Source organism: Sebastes fasciatus, chromosome 3 (assembly GCF_043250625.1).
Source record: "Sebastes fasciatus isolate fSebFas1 chromosome 3, fSebFas1.pri, whole genome shotgun sequence".
Classification (NCBI taxonomy): domain Eukaryota; kingdom Metazoa; phylum Chordata; class Actinopteri; order Perciformes; family Sebastidae; genus Sebastes; species Sebastes fasciatus.
Window position 1 is genome coordinate 3,945,525 of NC_133797.1, and position 21,091 is coordinate 3,966,615.

The following is a 21,091-nucleotide window of genomic DNA, read 5'->3' on the forward strand; positions in this document are numbered from 1 at the left end:
GTCTGTGCCTCACCTGAAATATACAAGTACATTTGCTACTTACACAACGTGGGCGCTGGGCATGAAAACGACAACTGCGTCGGTCTGAAACTACCAATGACAAACAAAGGGCCCTAAAACTTCTCTAACTAACTAGCTAACGAAGTAGCTAAGAGGTAGAGTGAATATTGGGCTTCTTTTTTCCCTGAAAGAAAATATAAATCATGGTATCTCTATGAATGTTATTTGAATTATGAAACAAACTACTTTTGCTCAAACACATCTGGAAAGTTTATTAAGAACAATCATCCGACTCACACTGAGCAGAGTTCACAAACAAACACTTGTTTCAAATGAAAAAGAAAGAAAATACAGGTTTGTAAAGTAGCCTACTTCAGCTGCTGTGTCACAACAATGGCCATATATACTGTATATATATATATATATATACATATATATATATATATATATAGTGTTTCTAGCCACTGGTTCCAGTCTACATGAACACTAACAGCGTTCCACTCTGACGCTCGTCTACCGTTGGTCCCGACGTTCACGCGGAGTGAACAGATTACTCATGCATGGCAAAAAAGTACTAAGATCTACAGAAAGAATCTCTAAATATGCTGCTGTGCGATTGGCCAGACACATAGGAGTCATATCGGTATAGTGGCAATGTAGAAAGAAAGCAAAACACACACACACACAGGAAAAAGCAAGATTGGAGGAATTAGTCCACACATCAGTGATGGACAAATAAATAGTACATTGCAGGATCAGTAACATTCAAGGAGCCTGTGGGAGTATTCTGGATGCAAACAAATATTATAAAATAAAAACACCTTCCATTAAAAGAATAATTTACTGATGAAAAACTTCAGCCAAATGGTATGAGCTGTGTTGAGTTTATCAATTTATGTGGTTAAAAATGAATGGATGCACATTAAAAAACCCAAACTAAATACAGGTTTTTGCATCAAGTTGCACCAAGGGACTTACTTACAATGTGTGTATATATATAAAAAGAAAATCAATGATTTAATTTGGTCGGAGTGTCAAAATAAAACATGCCACGGTTGAGTCTCGGAGAGCAACGCTGGCCTAAACATTTACAAGATTACAATCAGTAGCTTTATAAAGTGACATTTATCATTACCATACAGTGATGGCTTTCAGACTATAATATAATGATAAGAGATATAAATACAGAATGGGGCAGTAGGGCTCCCTAACATGGGCTAACACACAAGAAGATAAATTGCAAAAAAAAAAAAAAAAAGAACTCCTGAAATTCAAGGATCGTAATAAAAACCAAGAGTTTCTATCTTGCACCCCAAAGCAATGATGCTTTGATTGTGTACTGCAATATCTCTTATTGCTGCAAGGTACAAGAGACTCTCTATACTCTCACTAGTAGAAAAAACAAGAACACATTTAGTTTATTTTTGGATAAACAGGAAAACAAATCTTAGAATCATGATTATCAATCAAAAAAGAAACAAAAAAACAGACACAACTTTTTTTCTTTGTTTTTTTTCAATTCAAGCACACCGATAAAAATCTCTCTAAAATACATAAGTTAACATTCAAATGTGAATTAACACTTCAAGCAGTAGCGTAATCAAACTGTAATGTGGGAAGGAGGGATGTGTGAAACATCACCGTCAGCGTTTGCCCAGAAAAGGACAGCTGGCAAAATACCGTAGCAGCATAGGTTTAAGCCCCATTTGTTGATTATCTACAAAATGAAGTACAATGTCATTAAAAAAACCAACAGCCTCTCAGCTTTGAGTATGTCCTGTAATAAGCTATGGCTTACTGCTGAGTAGCTGCATTTAGAGATGACATTTCTGGAGGGGGTGTATCAAGACATTTTATACTGAAATTAGGGGATAGGAATCATACAAATATTCAAAATATGAGTTTTACCCTGCCCCCTGAACTGCTTTCTGTAAAGGATCTTTGCTGCTGGTGAAAAGCCTGTCACAAAGCGTATTAAACATTTTTAGTTAAATATTGGAAATGTCATGAATTTAATGTTACAAAAATATTTTTCTCCTCTGAGTGAACGTTTTGTGCCACACAACAGCGTTATTTGGTAATGTGTGAAGGTGTTTTGGAAAAAACAGAATAGATTCATCCGAGTGTAACAAATGAACCTTCTCTGGTTTAAGGCAGGAGGCTGTGTTGTATCTGTGGTGGCTTCTGATACCATGGCAACGGTCCTTTGACTTTATGTGTTGTCATGGGAACTATTTTAGAGGACCTGTCAATTTGTGCGCTCACAGTGTATTAGGCGTGGTTATTATAGGTCAAAGTTTGGGAAAATAGTTCACATCTTAAAAAAAAGATTGCCGGCCCTGAGGAGAATCCAAATGACTTCCTGTTTGCGTTCATAGATTCGGAGCTGCTGAGTCTGCTGGACGCAGGTTGGTAGATTTGTTTGAGTGTCTTTATCCTCTCTATCTATTAACTAACGGGGCATTTCTGAGAGGACAATGCTGATTTCAGTGCAACATACCACATTGCAGAGCAAGCAGCTATAGCTAGCACAACAATATAGCTACCACCGACATTTGCAATAGAACTACCATAAAAGGTACATTAGATTATACGAGTACAAGAGGTGTTACAATCCTACTTAATATTCTCAGCACCGCCTTGCATCTCTAAGCACATCACTCACTGATAATCACCACGACAATTACAGAAATCCATCACTTCATCATTGCGTTTGCCAGACTTGTCTCTTCCGATGCCTCAGTAACACACAGACACAAGTTGTGACATACTGAGATGATCACCTGTCATAAGTCAGAAATACGCGTCAGGTTGACAGCGTATTTCAGAGCTTCATTCATCCTCGAAGAGAACTATTATGGAGACATTCGGCCCCCAAAGTGACTCATCTGCTTTCGGTGCAAATGGGTCCCTAAATCTTACAACATGGCTCAACAAATGAAAGAATTGTTTCAGTTTTTCCCCCTCTCCTTCAAATTCTTCCAAGATCCCAGGAGAGAGCAAACACTTCTGGTAAAGTTCTCAGTGGAACCCCTTCCTTCCACTTCAAGTGCCGCCTCTGCAGGGAGGCTGCACACGAGAGACCTTCCCAGTGAAGCGATACTGGCTTTGGGAAAAAGTTATGCGAGCAAACCCAAACATTTGTATGTAAAATACCAAATTAAAGTACCAGAGTTCCTATTCCCTGAATTTAGAACATTTATTCCCCTGATTCTGCTGTTCTCAGGGCGGCCCGTCCGTCCCCTTTACGTGCTCCGGTACGTCTTGATAATGTCTTTGATCTGCCTTCTGCAGATGGGACAGCAGGCGTTGGACATCTTCTTGAGTTTGAGGCCACAGGTGTAGCACAGACACATGTGTCCGCAGGCGTAGATGACTGTGTCCACCGCGTTCTCGTAACAGATGGAGCACTCGTCTGACCAAAGCCCACGGCCTGATGGGAACGTAGGTGACTTGGGGAGGCTGATGGGTGAATTAGGGGTTGTTCCTGTGGTGAAATCAAAATAAGATTATTAAATAAGGAAAGATGGGGAAAGTGAAGTAGCCAAATAAATTTAGACATTACAAAATAGCAACAGAAAAATTGTCAAAAAAGGGGTGACAAGTGGGGATGAGATTGACGCAGCTGTACACACAATCAACTTACAGAATTAACAACTATTAAATCAAAATATTTCTTTATTTTGATAAGAGGTAACCGCTCCTAGCAACCACTGCTTCCAGCCCAGTCGCACAGCAGTTTGTGAAATAGCCACGAAATTTAATGTATTGATTCGTGTACATAGACACGGATTTCACATTCTTTTTGTGATGGTCAGCACAAAATCAATTTGTATGTAATCCATGTAATTATGATATGAAGTATAGAGAGCGGCAAACCCGGTGTAGGGAGGAGGTCAGGGTGGATGGGTAGGTAAAAACACACAGCACTTTGTCCAAAAAACGAGCCCTGGAGCCGGCGTTAGTGTCCGTGTGAAACCACAAGTCAAAGTTGATTTATTTGTCCCGCAACTTCCGTAATTAAGTTACAGCATTTCCAAAGTTATTTAAAACCAAACTGCAATATATTCCTAAAGCTAACAAAGTATTTTTTGTCACATAGCTTCCGTACTTAAAGGGACTGTTTGTAACTTCTTACACGTATAAATCATTGCGGGTCGGTGTCTCATGCGTGTTCGTGTGTGGCTACGCTGTTCAAACTCAGACTCCAACACAAACTACACGGAAGCACCAAAACCGCAAAGTTCTATCTACTGAAGCCCGTCTGTTAAACAGTGTTAACTCTTCCTGCTTCCTGCGGTCATAACACACAGGGGAGACCGTAGCTTTGGTCTCCATGGCCGGAGTCTCTGCTGTACTCTGCTCCTCTGCCTGCCTTCACTCACGCACCTCGCTCGTTCTCACTCGCTCTTTCGCTTCACTCTCACGTGCATGCGCGCACACTCCACACTGCAGAAGAGTTAGTTTAGCTCTGAGAATATCTAGTGAATGTACATTGGACGTTTGTGCAGAAATAACTGCTGCAGCTCCTCCAGACCAACAGAGGTTTCCCGTGTCGTTTCCTGCTGCTGAGTGAATAGACGAAGGCTCCGGAGCGAGGAACGTTATCGTCTGTGACCGGGGGCTGCAGTGTCTCCCCTGTTCCTTCTGACCTGGTCGGGAGGCCGAAGCAGGAAAATACAGTATCAGCATCGATTCATGGAGAGACCTTCGTCTGGTCAGCTAACATTAATTGCGAAGCAGGTGAAATATAGAGTGATATTGTGGTTTTAGCTGACGTGTGTCGTGTCACTGTTTTGAGCGATGCTCGTTCATGTCTATGTAGAGCGAGCACAAGCGCGAGCGCGAGCAACAGGACGCTGCCACAGGTGTGGCCGTTAACAAGCAATTTCTGATTCTTACATAGAGTCCCTTTAAGTTTTGCCCCTTTCGGTATTATTTAAACCCAAATCAAGATATTTTCCTAAACCTAAACTAAGTAGTTTTCTTCCCTAAGCCTAACCAAGTCGATGTATTCCTAGACCAAGTAGTTTTATTTTGAAAAGACTGAAGCGGAAATTAACATGTGCGTCACGCGTTGCTGGACATTTGTAGGAAAACGCACAAAAAATGCGTTGTTGAAAGTCGTGCTGAACATCACAAAAAAAAGGGAAATTTGTGTCTATGTACACGAATCGAATAGATTCAATTTCGTGACTATTTCAAAAACTGCTGCGAGACTGTGTTGTTGCTACAGCTAACATGTCCACTTTTAGGACATGTTATCTACGTCACTTGCTACTAGCCATAACCAGTCAGCAGCAAGTGACGAATCCATCCCTCCAACATAATTTTCAGCACATTTCGGTACACGTTTCAGTACATTTAAGAAACGAAATGCCTCCCTCCACAAGAACGTGAAAACGACATCCAGCTGAATGAATGAAGTCAAACTAAATGGCAATTCAGTCAGACTATCAGGCTTCTAAAATCAACCATGTGTAAGAAGTTTAGTATCAGATTTACATGTTGCACTATCTAAAAAAAAAAAGTTCCATCTTCCATTTATATAACAGTGCTATGTGACATAACATTTTCCTACATCCAGCTGCAGCTGCAGCAGCGTTGGGACCATCAAGCGCTGGCCATTGTCCCAAACTACTGCAGGATGACATCTGCTCGCTATCCCATTATGGTTTCCGCTGCGTCCCCTGTGGGGTGATTGATTGTGAGCTTCAGTAGCAGTATCTCCCTGTATCTGGGTGTACTGTACCTACCCCCTGCTGAGCTGCAGTACGCAGCGGAGCACAGGCCTCCGTTCAGCACAGGATCGGAGCTGCCACTGCCCAGGGCGCTGGGGGTGTGCGGAGAGGAGGAGGGCGAGCTGGGGTTCGACGTGGCCCGTGGATCCCCGAGATGAGTGGAACCTAGTCGGAGCAGATAAAGGCATGGGATTAGATATTTACTTAAATCAGAACTCACATTACTTCAGTAACCAGTTGCAATAAATGGAGTGGAAATTGTCTCGGTGACATTACTGGAGACTGATAACTGTATTATAGTTAGAATATAAGATGTGTAAAGGACAACAGCAAAAAGCAGAGAGAAGGAAGGGAGGTGTTTGAGAGATTTAGAATACTGTAGACCAAATAAAAAATAAAAAAATCCATGGTGCTCTCTTGTAAAAAGTTAAAATAAAAAAAGGGCTGTCAATCCATTCAAATATTTAATCGCGATTAACTGCATGATTGTCCATAGGTAATCGTGACTGATCATAAATTTATAGCACATTTTTCATCTGTTCAAAATGTACCTTAAAGAGAGATTTGTTAAGTATTTAATTCTCTTATCAACATGGGAGTGGGCAAATATGCTGCTTTATGCAAATGTATGTATATATTTATTATTGGAAAACAATTAACAACACAAAACAATGACAGATATTGTCCAGAAACCCTCACAGGTACTGCATTTAGCATAAAACATATGCTCAAATCATAACATGGCAAACTGCAGCCCAACAGGCAACAACAGCTGTCAGTGTGTCAGTGTGCTGACTTGACTATGACTTGCCCCAAACTGCATGTGATTATCATAAAGTGGGCATGTCTGTAAAGGGGAGACTCGTGGGTACCCATAGAACCCATTTACATTCACATATCTGGAGGTCAGAGGTCAAGGGGACCCCTTTGAAAATGGCCATGCCAGTTTTTCCTCGCCAAAATTGAGTGTAAGTCTGGAGCGTTATTTAACCTCTTTCAGGACAAGCTAGTGTGACATGGTATCTTCACTCTAGCTTTAAAACTGAGCCCGCTACAACCTTAAAAATCGCAAGTTGCGTTAACGCGTTAAAGGAACTAGTGGCGTTGAAACAAATTTGCGCAACTTTTGACAGCTCTAAATAGAAACATAAAGGCACAAGACATTACAGCAGATAGGTCTTGTCATTGACGGCCACTCTTTTTTCCACCTTATTGTTTTTTCTTTGTAATATATTTCACAATTTGTGATAGCATAATAATCATTTCATACAGTCTACAGTACTGTGAGAAGCATAAATTAAGTTGAAATGTACATTTTCGCTGCTCTAGTCGTCTCTCCTCTTGAGCCGCTGTGGGCGCACCTCGCAAACTGACTGAAATCTCACATGAACAAATGCAGTGGAGGTCTCTGATTGGTCGGGAATGAAAGAGGGGGAAGTGAAGATAACTGTTATGCACGATCTGGAAGTATTTATTCAGCAATCGGCAAAAAAAAGTCATCTGTACGGAACATGGTTAGTGTACAGAGTTAGTGTACGTTAGTTGGGCTATAAAGAACAGTCGTCGGATCCTTAAAAGGACCGACAGCAGAGCCAGGAGAACATCAGGTATGAGTTCATGTGTAGTGAGGACACAGCATTGTAGCGTTGGTTTAATGACAGACAGTTACTTTGACTATTTTCTGTACAGTTTAAATTGTAAGGCAGTTTATGGCACGGAGTGCAGGGCAGCATTAGACTACAAATAGTTTAAGTACGGTTATCTGTGTAGAAAAAAACTAAACCTTGTTACTGTGAAAGTCCTGATCTGCCTCAGAGCTTCACCGTCTGTAGCAACAGAGTCAATAACGTAGCTAAATCTGCTAGTGTAGGTTATCTGAGGCCGCTTCTTCTGGTCGTCCTCCATCCCTCCATAGTAGAAGGCAGAGCTATGATCACATTATCCTGTTTGAGCTGTGATAGGTGGTGTTCACACATGTTTTACTAGATTTATTAATACAATCACTCTAGGAGAGACAATTAGTGTACTGTTACCATGGTAAACGCCGGTTCTGGTTCAGTGACACGATGCGCCGGAAGTTACGCCCATAATTCACGCAATGCATCATGGGGGCTGGGAATAAGGTGGATAGTATGTCGGAAAAAGTCATAAAAAAGCCTCAGTATGTTGGAGACAGAGCTGAAAGTAGAGTAAATGTTGGACTTTTGGAATCTCCAAATGAATGCTAACGTTGCTCTGTGTTTAATGGAACTAACATATTAGCCATAGCAGCTTTATTTTGCGATCATTTTCCAAATGTGTTTTCAGCTTGTTCCTCTGGTACCAAAGTGGCAACAAAAATAATAATAATGCAGCTTTAGAATTTCACCCAAAAGGGCAGTATCAACAGGGATATTCAATATGGGGTGCTTTATAAAATATAATAAAATAAGTGTTTTCCCCACAGGCGATGTCTAATGTCACTAATCTTACGGTATGCTCTGTCATTGAAAATAACTTTAATAGTTTACCATCACAGGTGGGGCAGAAACACCAAAATACCCAACAAATTAAGATGCAAATTAGCTGTCTTGCAGAGCAAGCATGTAATCACCAACAAAGAATTCCCATCAAATGCTTTGCTGTTTCTCAGCGTAACTGCAGATTACTTTAATTACCTTCCCTGAAGCTTGCTGTCAAAAAATAGCACACTAACAACTGCATCAGGAATCAGCTGTTGTGTGCACATTAGATATTTAACTATCCTATTTCAGGACCTGCTTTTCTTTTTTTCAAAAAGCATCACTCCACTGTGGAGAATCTTCCTAAAGGAACATTTCATGGTGTGTCTTGTTCTCCTGGAGAGCTGACAGGAAAAACAAGAAGTAAAACCGGAGTCATCTGGTGTGGCCGAGTCGCCGTCAACACTGACCAGTAACATCATGATGGCAGCCCCGCACTAACCAATGTCCCCAGCAGCCCGCCAGACTGCATCTCTCCATGTTGCCATCTGCACCAGCAGTCTGATCAATCCAACTGATGCCCGGGGGCCAACACACAGAGGCCTACTTCTCTCTAGGGCCAAGCCAATAATGGGTCATTGGAATTTAGAGAAAATGTCCCCATAGCTGCCAGGTCATAAACAGTAGCAGTGCTTTTGTCATCATATCACTGCTGCTCATGGAGCTGTTTGATGTGGCAACTCAGAGGGGTGGGGGGGGGATTCGTCAAGAATCTCTTTTGTTTGCATACCGGGGGTTGCCCATGGTGCTACTGGCACTCCTCACAGTGTGTATGTACAGTGTGTAACATGATAGCACCATGGCAAAATGCATTTTTAGCAGGGTAAGCCTCAGGCAGAATCACACTCCTTATCCAGGCAGTATGCGTGAGATGCTCGACCCATTGTCTATGTATAGATACAAGACAGGCCACAAACATGCACTGGCTATAAGCAGAGGAAACACCATTGATGGATTGCTTCTTCATCATGAGCAAACTCACAATTTTATTTCCTCTAATCTATAAGTCCTCCAACCCATATCAGCACATACAGTAGGTCGTACCCTCTAACACGACCCACAGGAGTGTTTCCTAAATTAGCGTCCCCTACCGGTGGCACCGGCTGGCGCGAAACTGGAAGGAAACAAACATCAAAGAGTGAAGAAGAAGAGTCATTTACACGAAGATGCTAACAAAAATGTCTAACTGGAGAGACAGCAAGATTCGGGGGACTTCCGTCGGTAAGGGTCGATGTTGAAATCATCAGATATATTCAGGGAACGACAAGAGCCTCGGTTGTTTATGACCAAATTACAGCTACGTGGCCGCAGTGTAACCCAGGTCATGCCCTGCCTCCGGCACGCTCTACCCAGGCACCACCCCTCGCCTGAACCAGAGTGTTTCCAGTAAGGTGAGAACGTGTCAGACATGGACGTGTAAAAGGGCAACTCTGGACAAAGTCCGGACCTGATTCTCTGAACATTCATATGAGAAAATAGAAGAGAAGAGAAGGGACACAATTAATTAGAATGAAAAACAGAGCTCTGTCTACTTTCACACCTCGGCAGGCTGTGGGCCTTTCTCAAACCGGACCCTCCTCACACACGTGATGGAGTGAACTCCGTTTGTAGTCACTCTCACAGCTGAATGAAGCACCCTTCTTTAAGGTGGAGGGGAGAAACAGCAGCAAGCTTTGGGATCAACTTCCCTCTCTCCGACAGAAACTGCCGCAATGTTTCGTAACCATGGTTTTGTATCAAGCTGAGGGGATGTGCAAAGGTTCACAGTAATAAGAATAAAAAGAAAAAAGAAAAAATATAAAGAGAAACTAAAAATCTTAAAATAACTCCCATGCTTCCGTGGTGGAATTTCTTTTCTTTTTTTGTAAACATCTTCTCGTTTTTAACTCTGATGTTTATGAGCTGCTGAGTTTTCTAGGCTAGATAAGGGTAGAGATTTGATCCTAAATACAATGAAACCTTAAAGTGGGGTAAGGAGCATATTTTTGTCATCATTGGGCAACAATTCCATAATAACCTTTCAGCATATTGTAATTCATGTGTTCTGAGAGTAAACTAGACTTATGTACCTCCTCATGGCTCTGCTTTCAGGCTTTAGAACATCTAGCCTGTGACAGAAGACTTTGACCAATCACAGGTCATTTCAGAGAGAGAGCGATCCTATTGGCTGTGCTCCGGCCGGTGGGCGGTGCTTGGTATTTCCTCAACTTGATCTCAACATGGCTGCCGGGTCACAAACTTTCTCCTTTTACAGCTAAACAGTACACTACAAGATATTTCTCTACAAGAGAAATAGGCATTACAGTAACAGAATATTGATCTATATTTGATCAACGCTGCCTAGTTTGACCATTTGATCGGAGTTTGCGAGTGATTGACAGCCGGCTCGCATCGTCGGCAGCTGGACGGCAGACTCCAGATCACCTCTGACTGCTTGTTTTCCTCCGGTCTATGAAATCTTGCAGATGCCGTTAGGAGCACCGGAGGACACAGAGACACATGATTTTTTTCAGATTACCTGTCTCATGCACTAATGTCAGAATATAGTGACCGTTTTATAAAACATATATATATATTTATAAAATATAAACTTTTTTTAATCATATTTGATCCATTTCTACCTACTGCTGCTTTAATATGGCAGACCCTCCACATGAACGTGCAAACGGAGTGGAAGTAGGTAGGGAGAGGGTTTGAGAAAGGCCCCCATGTGTAGCTGGTATGATTGTTGGCTTGTTTCAAAAAGTTACAAAAATGGTTGGATGCCCCAGCGTCCGTGTGCGCTATAAAAGGAAATCAAAGCAGCTGGAGAAAAGCCCCAGTACTCGCATGTACAACTAAATATGTGTAGAAATGGCGTCATGCCGTCATGCTTTGAATGTTGATCAGTGAAGGTGTTACCGCATTCGTCACCTTTCATCGGATTACTCGAGCCTGATCACCCTGCAGCCCTGTAGCACGAGTGGTTCCCCTGTGGAATTGAATCCTCTTTCTCTCCACCTCCCTCCCTCCCTCCCTCTGTCCATCTCTCCCTGTTAATCCCCCTGGCAGGCGGGCACCTCCCATCCAGGGCAGCTGAGGCAGGATCTGTGGTGCCCAGCCCTGATCCCGCCTGTTCGCCGCTAGATTAAACCGACCTGTGTGAACAGCTGTGAGAGGCAGGCTGCCTCTCTGTGGCCACATCTCTGCTGCTAACTACTTCGGCACCCGTCCATCTTTAGCACACACGAGTAGAGCCTCTTCCTTTAAAGCATGGGAGGCATGCGGAGTATGTGGTGAGGGGAGGTGGGTGGGGATGAGGGGTGCAGGGGAGGACGGTGGAGGTGGAGGGCGAAAGTCAGGGGGCTTAACGTGTGTATAAGGATCACCCTCGATAGCCTTCAGGCTTGTGTGAGTCACAGATTTGGGTCACTTTTTACAATACAGTCTGATGGGAGGGAAGGGGTTAAATGGAAATTCTCCAGGCCTCTCTATACTACACATGTAATAAAAACTAAAGGAACTAAAGGAACTAAAGGAGAGAAGAGTGAAAGGACCCTTGCAAACATTACAGTTGGTGAAACGCTATCATCGCACACAAACTGTTTCAGAATGGGTAGCCGTTCGTTTAATTGCAGAGAATCTCTTGTTTCGGAGGTGCTATCGGGACAAATGTGCACTTAGGCTCAGCTTTTGTTGTTTGTGTGTGTTCAAATCGGATGAGAGGAAAGCAGCTCTAAAGGGTTGCAGTTTAAGGTCATGGCTTACCCTTCTGCATAAAATGTTAATAGTCTCTTCTGTCTGTGGTGGAGATATTATCTTTGGAGACAAAAGAGCTGTTTTGGAGGGAGGACACGGTCGTACATCCCCGAGTTGTTTATCACTTTAATAGTTGTGGTGAGGAGAGTGTGTGTGCTTCCATACATATGTATGAACGCATGTATAAAAGTTAACGCCAATTTGTTTTAATGGCACTAATTTCTTTAACGCATTAACGCAACTTGCGATTTTTAGGTTGTTGCGGGCTCAGTTTTAAAGATACTGGTATCATATGAAACTAGAAAACCTAAAGAATCCATCGGTACCAACCGAAAGAGGCTAAATAACGCTCCAAACTTAAGCTAAATTTTGGCGAGGAAAAACTTTCATGTCCTCTGACCTCCAGATATGTGAATGTAAATGGGTTCTATGGGTACCCACGAGTCTCCCCTTTACAGACATGCCCACTTTATGATAATCACATGCAGTTTGGGGCAAGTCATAGTCAAGTCAGCACACTGACACACTGACAGCTGTTGTTGCCTGTTGGGCTGCAGTTTGCCATGTTATGATTTGAGCATATTTTTTATGCTGAATGCAGTACCTGTGAGGGTTTCTGGACAATATCTGTCATTGATTTGTATTGTTAATTGATTTCCGATAAAAAAATATATACATACATTTGCATAAAGCAGCATATTTGTCCACTCCCATGTTAATATACTTAACAAATAACAAATCTCCCTTTAAGGTACATTTTGAACAGATTAAAAAATGTGTGATTAATTTGCCATTAATCGCGTTAACTATGGACAATCATGCGATTAATGGTGGTTAAATATTTTAATCGATGGACGGCCCTAGTTTGAAGGTTGAAGAAAATGTCTCTGAAATTAAAAATGACATGCACCCCCCACATCTCCCTCAATTTTCAAAGTCCTGCATAAGGTTCAGTTGATTTAGTCAAAAATCATCGTATTACAATGTGTTCCGTAATTATAACTTACAAGGAACTGTGAGTAATTTTGGGGCTTTTTTTGCCCTGGATTTCGCCTTTCAGGCTGAGAGGAACACCTGCAGACACTACTCAGGGGTGTAAAAGCCCTAAAGAAACCTCTGGTAAAAAACAACAACAACAACTACAAAATTTAGTGTCAGTATTCATCTTAAAAATACGCTATTGAACATCATTCAAAGATAAGGCAGTAAAGGAAGAATCAAATACAATATTCATTTATCATAAAGTATCAGCTGAGGAAAACTTTGCATTAATAATACTGCAATTCCCATGCATTCCACACCATGTTGTTTGCTAGATTAACATAAATATCTAAACGCAGGAAATAACGTTCACATATTTTGTTTTCTGAAAGCAGACCCAGCCCTTTGCCTGGTGGACAAATAGACTGAGAGGAAGTTAAGTGGAGCATGCACATGAGAAAGAATAGGACAATTATTAGAATAGCACACAGTGCCGTGATCAGGTCATAGCATGCTGCCCCCTTTATACTTTATTCTAGATGAGTGAGCCGGCTACTGTATCAGAGCTTGTGTGAATGTCAGTAGGCTACCGGTATGTCTGTTTGCAGGTGTACATGTGTGATAATTGAGGGGATATAGAAACAAAGAGGTGTGGAGCACAAAAATGATGAGTAAAACAAAAACATTTGAAAGAGAAGAGAAGACAGTAGCAGAGATGACAGAAGTTGAGAAGAAGAGGAGGAGAAGAGAGGAGTGTGGCAGCTGCAGTGTGCGAGGATGTGGGTGGTGAGACGTTTCACTTGAGCATGAGCGCGCTGACATTTTAATGGAATCTATAATACATGCGAAGTGGGTCACTGGATGGGTGTCCTATTTCCACGCCACGAGGCACAAGGTCCCTTCGATATCTCTCTCAAAGTTCAAACTGTCGGCTGCTCTGTTTTCAGCTTTTGTTGCGATAATCACACTAATAAGAGATATTTGGATAATGGAGAAAAATACTGTGTGGCGTGCACTCTATGAGTTGGTGTGTCCCAGTGGGTAAAACTGTAGGTCTCAGCATGGAGAGCTTAGAAAAAACAGATTCTGTCAGTTTTTATGCATGTCAGACTAATCCACCCACATACTGTATATCATCTAATCTTATCCATTTTAGCAACATGGGAGTGGACAAATATGCTGCTTTATGCAAATGTATGTATATATTTATTATTGGAAATCAATGAACAACACAAAACAATGACAAATATTGTCCAGAAACCCTTACAGGTACTGCATTTAGCATAAGAATATGCTCAAATCATAACATGGCAAACTGCAGCCCAACAGGCAACAACAGCTGTCAGTGTGTCAGTGTGCTGACTTGACTATGACTTGCCCCCAAACTGCATGTGATTATCATAAAGTGGGCATGTCTGTAAAGGGGAGACTCGTGGGTACCCATAGAACCCATTGGCATTCACTTATCTGGAGGTCAGAGGTCAAGGGACCCCTTTGAAAATGGCCATGCCAGTTTTTCCTCGCCAAAATGAACACAAGTTTGGAGCATTATTTAACCTCCTTCGCGACAAGCTAGTATGACATGGTTGGTACCGACGGATTTTTTAGGTTTTCTTGTTTCATATGATACCAGTATCTTTACTCTAGCTTTAAAACTGAGTCTGCTACAACCTAAATCGCAGGGTTGCATTAATGCGTTAAAGAAATTAGTGCCGTTAAAATGGTGTTTTAAAAACGGGTTATCTATCTATCTATCTATCTATCTATCTATCTATCTATAATGATACTGAGACACATATTGAGGTATTGTACAGAATACTTTTCTTCAAATAGACTTAAAACAGAAAGCCAGAAATATCAACTGATAAAGTATAACTTCCACTATCATTACTACTAAGAGAACTAATGCAGTATCGATTTCAACAACCACCATCACCCTGCCCGAGGACTCTTGGCTGACCTGAGCTACGCTGATGCGTCTGTTTGAGTATGTTCCTATTAGAAAGGTCCATTACTTCATGCTTTGTTTGAAGTGAGAGGCCTCTGTGATGACTGCTTTATCTTGCCGTCCTGAAAGCAGAAGCCCACTGGGAGAGCCGAGCTTTCAAGTTTAACATCCCTCACTCCAAGTGGAAGGCATGGGTCCAATTCAGCTTCACTGAAAGCTAAATTGCTCTCAAGTCAACATAAAGCGATAGATCAAGACCTGCTAGAGCGAGATAAGAGACGCTTCCTAATTCAAAGCAGCTAGGAAGCGAAGATGATTCACACCTCGGTGGGAATTCCAAGATCTGCTCTGATAAGGAGATGTGCCTGCGACCGGTTTCATTGTTCTGCTATTCCTGTTTTGTTGTGCTGCCAAGGCTCTCTGGTTTCAGTAACGATGGGTAGAAATGTATACAGGAAAAAAAAAAACAGGTGTTCTGATATGCACAGTTGCAAAGCCAAAATGTAATTTAACAGTAAAGTAGGTGATCTCTCTGTGTGATAACACAGTATCTAGCAAAAGGGCTTACTCTGCCATCAGGACATTTAGCTTTTTTTTGCAGTTGAAAAGAAGGTATACGTTTGCTCCTTTGAGGGTAAAGAAGAGATCGAAACACATCAAAAGCTTGATTTCTGATTGTAGCGATGCCACCCCCATATTAAGAATAGATGAGGTGGTTTGGCACCGGAAAACTTTAAAAGGGGATGTTGATGAACCAGGTCGATAAACAGGAGTAGTGCAAAAAAAGTGGCATTTATTAACAATTTCAATAAAGCTTAAAGGTCCCATATTGTAAAAAGTAATATTTTCATGGCTTTTATATTATAAAGCAGGTTTAAGTTCTATATAAATACTGTGAAAGTATTTAAACGCTTAATCCACAGAGAAATAAACACAGCCCGTATTCAGAAACTGAGCTTTGAAACAAGCCGTCAGGATTTCTGTCTATTTGTGATGTCACAAATATACAATATTTAGACCATTACACGGTTTTAAATGTAAACATTCTAAATGTGTCCCAGTTTATTTCCTGTTGCAGTGTATGTGAATGACATCAGCTAACAGGAAGTAAACATGGACCCAAGCTGTTGCCTAGCAACGCAATTATGTTGCAATTCCATTGAAATGTACTAAAACGGAGCGTTTCAGACAGAGGGTGAATACAGGTATTGTTTCTGTATATTGAGCATTTCAATACTTTCACAGTATTTATGTAGCACTAAAACCTGCTTTAATATAAATATATGAAAATCGTACTTTTTACAATATGGGACCTTTAATGTCGGGACTGGAAAGAGAGAAAGGCAACCTTTTCACAACAATGGATCACATGACTACTTGTATAGTATGTGAAGGGAACGTTTATGATCAACTGTGATTACCTGACTTTAAATGCTCATTATTAACATAATCCAACTGCTTAAAGCTACACTAATCAATTTTTTCCCCCCAGTTTTTAAAGGTGCAGTGTGTAAGATTTGGCGGCATGTAGCGGTGAGGTTGCAGATTGCAACCAATTGAAACTTCTCCCGTGTGCCAAGTGTGTAGGAGAACTACGTTGGCCGACACAAAAAATGTGAATGGCCTCGAGCCAGTGTTTGGTTTGTCCGTTCTTAATAGAGTGCTACAGGAATGAGTCCTAATACCCGGAAATTAATTATCATTTTAGCACTTCTGGTTCCCGGTTTTCCATTTTTTTTTAATGATTTTTAGTTAGATGCCTGAAATAAGGTCTGTGGTCAACACAAGCTTAAGAAATTTTAACGTTTTGTTCTACGACATAAAATACATCAATAAATATCCCACTTGTGAATTTTGCCTTTACGTGTCTTAAAAAAGGTGGTTGCTAACAAGAGGCTAAATGAGACTACTAAACGTCATCACGCCGTCTCGTCCGCCTTTACAGCCTTGTTGTGTACACTCGCTGTCATGCGACCGTTGAGTTTGTTTATAGCTTAACGTTAGCTTTTTATTTCTGCCGATTGCATTTACTTTTCAAAACTCATAAAAGTGGTGTTCATAAACGTTTGTTTGCCGCGGAGCTTATTTTCTGCAATAATCCAAAACCCAATGGAAAAATCCCATTGGCTTTTATTTCAAGGTAACCAGGGCGATGCTGACTTCCTGGTTGGCCTACAAAAATATGTCATCCCTGGAGCACTCTATTATTAAGTTGGTACACAGACATGGGTGTCCCGTCCTGTGCTATAAACCCATCATAAAGTAACTCAATGCAACCTATGTACGTTAGCTGTTAGCTCCGTTATTCAGCCAAGCAGGACTGTGCTGCCCACCGATTGCTAACAGCTAACATTACTAGCTCTCCTCCTGCCGATTTCAACACGTATTTGTTGTTCACAACGTCACATTATCAGGGATTGTCCCCGGGATGCCGTTAGTCTTGAGCCTTGAAACTGCAGCTTCCTCTATTGCAGGAACACAATATTGGAGGTACCTGCGATACTGTAGAAAAACAAGTACCGGCACGTTTTCATTTTTTTGGTTCTCGTGATATCCCTACCCTAGACTTTAAAATCCTTTCACATTATGTTTCAAGACTTTTGACAAGAGACAGGTTTAAGCCTCATCTTCACTGTCTCTCTCTCTCTCTTGCATGTCTAGTCAAAGTTAAGGTTGTTCCTCTCTAACCTCTTTTAACCTCCGCTTCCTTTTCCGCTGCTGTCACTGAAGAATCGCAGGATATATTTATAGATGCCTCTTCCTCCACAGACCAACACTTGTGACACCTTTGAAAGGTCGGTGCTGTTTTGTGCCTTTTTAAGAGCTGCATTAACAGAAGACAGCATCCACTGCTGCACGCCGCACTTTACATTATACAGCTGAAAAAGATGTCGTTACTGTCAACTCTTTGCTATCAGTGGGTGAATATGTACAATAATAACTTGTTGATTTTACACAAATTGACATATGCATACGAGACGTGTCAATTTGTGTGGCGGTGTCGTTTAAGTAGGATTTCGCCGACTTCCTTTGGGAGCAAATGCCAATCAGAATGGTATTCATAAAGATAGCATGTTGCAGAGCTTGTCTTCCCAGCTGCCTGCACCTCGTGGGAAGGCAATATGTTTGGCAGAGCGAAATGAAGTGTCACGGCACACCACTGACAGGCAAAGTGTCCACCCGCTGAGACATCTTGTTGTCCCTGCTGTGTGCAGGTCACAGCCCTCCCTCCCGCAGCCTCTCTCTCCACCTCTGTTAGCTCGCTTCCTGTTTTTCATCTTCCCAGGTCGTGACAGAGCATCCACTTTTCTCGCTAATCCTATCGATGTGTGTCGATGCTTCCTGTCTCCAGACACCTGCTGTAAATATTGTGACAAAAGTAACAAAGAGCTCTCCCTCAAAACTCTTGACCCCCCCTGGTGCTGGCCATGACCGTGGCTGTAACTTCCAAACGGGGAGACGTTGTTTGCCTCAATTGGCATACTGTCAGAGCGATCAACACTTAGCACAAATAGGTTTCAACCCCAGGGAGGGAGTGAATTAAGCACAGAGCTCAGAGGTCTCACCAGCGGTGAGAACCAGCCAAATGAAGATCAATATCCTGATCTGTAAGTTCCTGACCCGGGACACATTGCTGGGCTGAGAGGATGGTTACTTACACCATAAATTACTCTTTCAAGTGGGATTATTCACAAGATAAAGCATGCAGCCAGAGAACAAAAAAATGACCTCATTACTCCCTTTAGGACACTTACAGGAGGTAGATAAAATAATGTTAACACAAGTTTTCAGTGTACTTAATCTGTATCACATATTTGTAGTTGTTTGAGTCTTCCAACTGACAAAACTTTTTTTTTGTCATCTTGGTCTCTGTTTGCTATCTTATGTTGCTTGGAAACTTACAATTAACACTTTACGTCAACGCCCATTTAGCATTTATAAGCATTATAAACATATTTTTGTGGGTTGGGTGGTGCAGACGGGTCGGCTGGATGAGGGTATTAAAAAACACTGACCCGCATTACAGAGTGTTGCAAAGTCCAAAAGTGTAAATGTATTGAAAAAAAATATAGATGTAATAATTTTCAAAATTCATGACATGTTTTTATCTAACGAAATATTTTATTTCAATTCATATTTGCTGGCGTTCAGCCTTTCAAAAACAGCATTTTCACTGCAGTAAAAAAAAAACGGTTTGCTCTCCTGCTTACTGCCCACAAAGGGAGGATGCACCCTTTATTAACTGGGCGGTCCAGAAGCAAATAACCACAATAACACAAAATAATTTTTTTTTAGGATGATGACATCATAAAATATGGCGATAGACATTCAAAGCTCCATTCGAAAACCTCAATAGAAGCTTCAAATGTAAAAAAAAAATGACAAAAGGAATTTGATCACAAAAAAAAGACATTCGGTACAGCACTACCTTAAACCTAGTTTGGCCTTTCTGTACTGCAATTTTTGTTACTTATTATTCTAATCATATACTGTATCTGCAATAACCAATATACAGTATTAGCCTGGCCGAAACAGAAGCTATTGGTTGGTTGTATTATGTAGGATCCAGTATTTCTTTTTACCTATGTAAGGGACTAAATGTCAGGATATCTCAGCCTCTTGATTTGGACCATTCCTTTCAGTCTCCCACAAGTCACCAACTATATGGAAGTGCAATATAAATCACATGAGTACCCTGGCAAGTCCTCTTTCAAACGCGTTTCATATTATTTTTGTCTAACCCCCTAGTATCTTATGTGACTTCATGTGGTGCTTACTTACCCAGAATCCTCAGCTGAGTCACAGCCCCATGGAGACCAAAGAACATCCAGAGTGGGCGGGAGTTGTCCACACACACTTGCATGCCCACATTGGTGCCGTTGTGGCTGAGGATGACCTCCCCTTCCTGGTTGACCAAGAATCCCAGGATGTCGCTGCTTTGGAGAGGCGTCGGCACCCGACACACCGCCCAAAACTCCTTCCTGTCCACCAGAGCCTCTGGATTGTAGGGCAAGTCGCTGGGGCGCAGCACTGCTGGGTCGCAGGACGTCACGCCGTAGGACAACGAGCCCGAGCGAGACGGGCTGGACTTTGTGACTTTGATGAAGACGGTCTCTCCGGTGCGCAGGGGCCGATTGGTGAAGACGAGGGTGCGTTCATCTCGCGCGTGCTCGGATCGCGCCACCGTCTGCTCGTCCAGCGTCTTGATGTGGGCGCCGCGCAGCTGGTGGAAGTGGAGGTCGCTCTCCAGGGCGGATGGCAGCAGGGAGGACTGCTGGGAGTTGAGGGAGTTCTGGGGTATGGGGCAGGTGGAGGACGAGGAGGCCGAGGCCAGGTGGAGGGTGTGGCGGTGGGAGTGGTTGTGGCCGTTGCGTCCGTCCTCCTGCTGCAGGTTGAGGTCACACAGGCTGACGGACAGACGGGAGTCGTCGGCTTCGCGCCGGAGAGAGGAGGAGCGCACTGTGGTGAAGGAGCGTGGGCGTAGGCAGTCGGGAGGAACAATCTCACTGTCTGGAGAGAGAAGAGAGGAAGTGGGATTGAGACGGAGAGAGAGGACGGCGGTTAATAGCGGTCTTACTGTGTTCTGCTTTGATTAGCAATTTGCTCGAGGCCTGTGGCGGTGAAGTTTGCAGTCAGCTGAATCCCAATTGTGAGTATACAGTTCTAAGAAGAGCTGAATCTGCAGCAAGTCTGACAACAAGATAATGATAAAATAGAGGGAGCAATTTAACTTCAGTTGAATGCAATGTAGGGTAGCTCTAATTACTCAGCGCTGCCGAAAATGAGAGTGTCAGGAAGTGTGTTTAAAGATAAAGAAATTAAAGTAGTCGGTCGCTCCTGCATCTGCACAGAGCTGAATCATCTACAGTACTTCTAGACGAGAAAATGCTGTATGGTGTCAACTAGCTAAGAACAAATTACTTTCCTGAAACAAAATGTAATACATGTGCGTGTTTGTGTTTGTGTGTGTGAGCGCACGGGTGTGTGTTGGTTGCATTCCTTGCAATCCATAGTACGCTATCACTCTACAGTGAGCCATTAATATCAGCCAACGCATGTCTCTAATAGCAAGAGTAGGGATCACATGCACACAAATACACGCACAAATGACTCTGATAAGCTGCCCTCAGGTTGCTTACAGTCTAAATAACACCTCTCTCCCCCCCTCCCTCTGGGCCTGG

At 42.3% G+C, this 21,091-nt stretch overlaps 1 protein-coding gene across 2 annotated transcripts in view; it reads right to left on the reverse strand.

The window, feature by feature from the left end:
* Positions 1 to 246: 246 nt before the first annotated feature.
* Positions 247 to 21,091, reverse strand: part of neurl1aa (neuralized E3 ubiquitin protein ligase 1Aa) — a 102,697-nt gene continuing 81,852 nt past the window's right edge. For both annotated transcript variants that reach the window (XM_074631086.1, XM_074631087.1), the window contains exons 4-6: positions 19,692 to 20,420; positions 5,757 to 5,906; positions 247 to 3,487 (exon numbers count right to left, since the gene is read on the reverse strand). In XM_074631086.1, the coding sequence (XP_074487187.1) occupies positions 3,246 to 3,487; positions 5,757 to 5,906; positions 19,692 to 20,420 (1,121 nt within the window). In that variant the 3' untranslated portion in view covers positions 247 to 3,245. The remainder of the gene's footprint in view (positions 3,488 to 5,756; positions 5,907 to 19,691; positions 20,421 to 21,091) is intronic.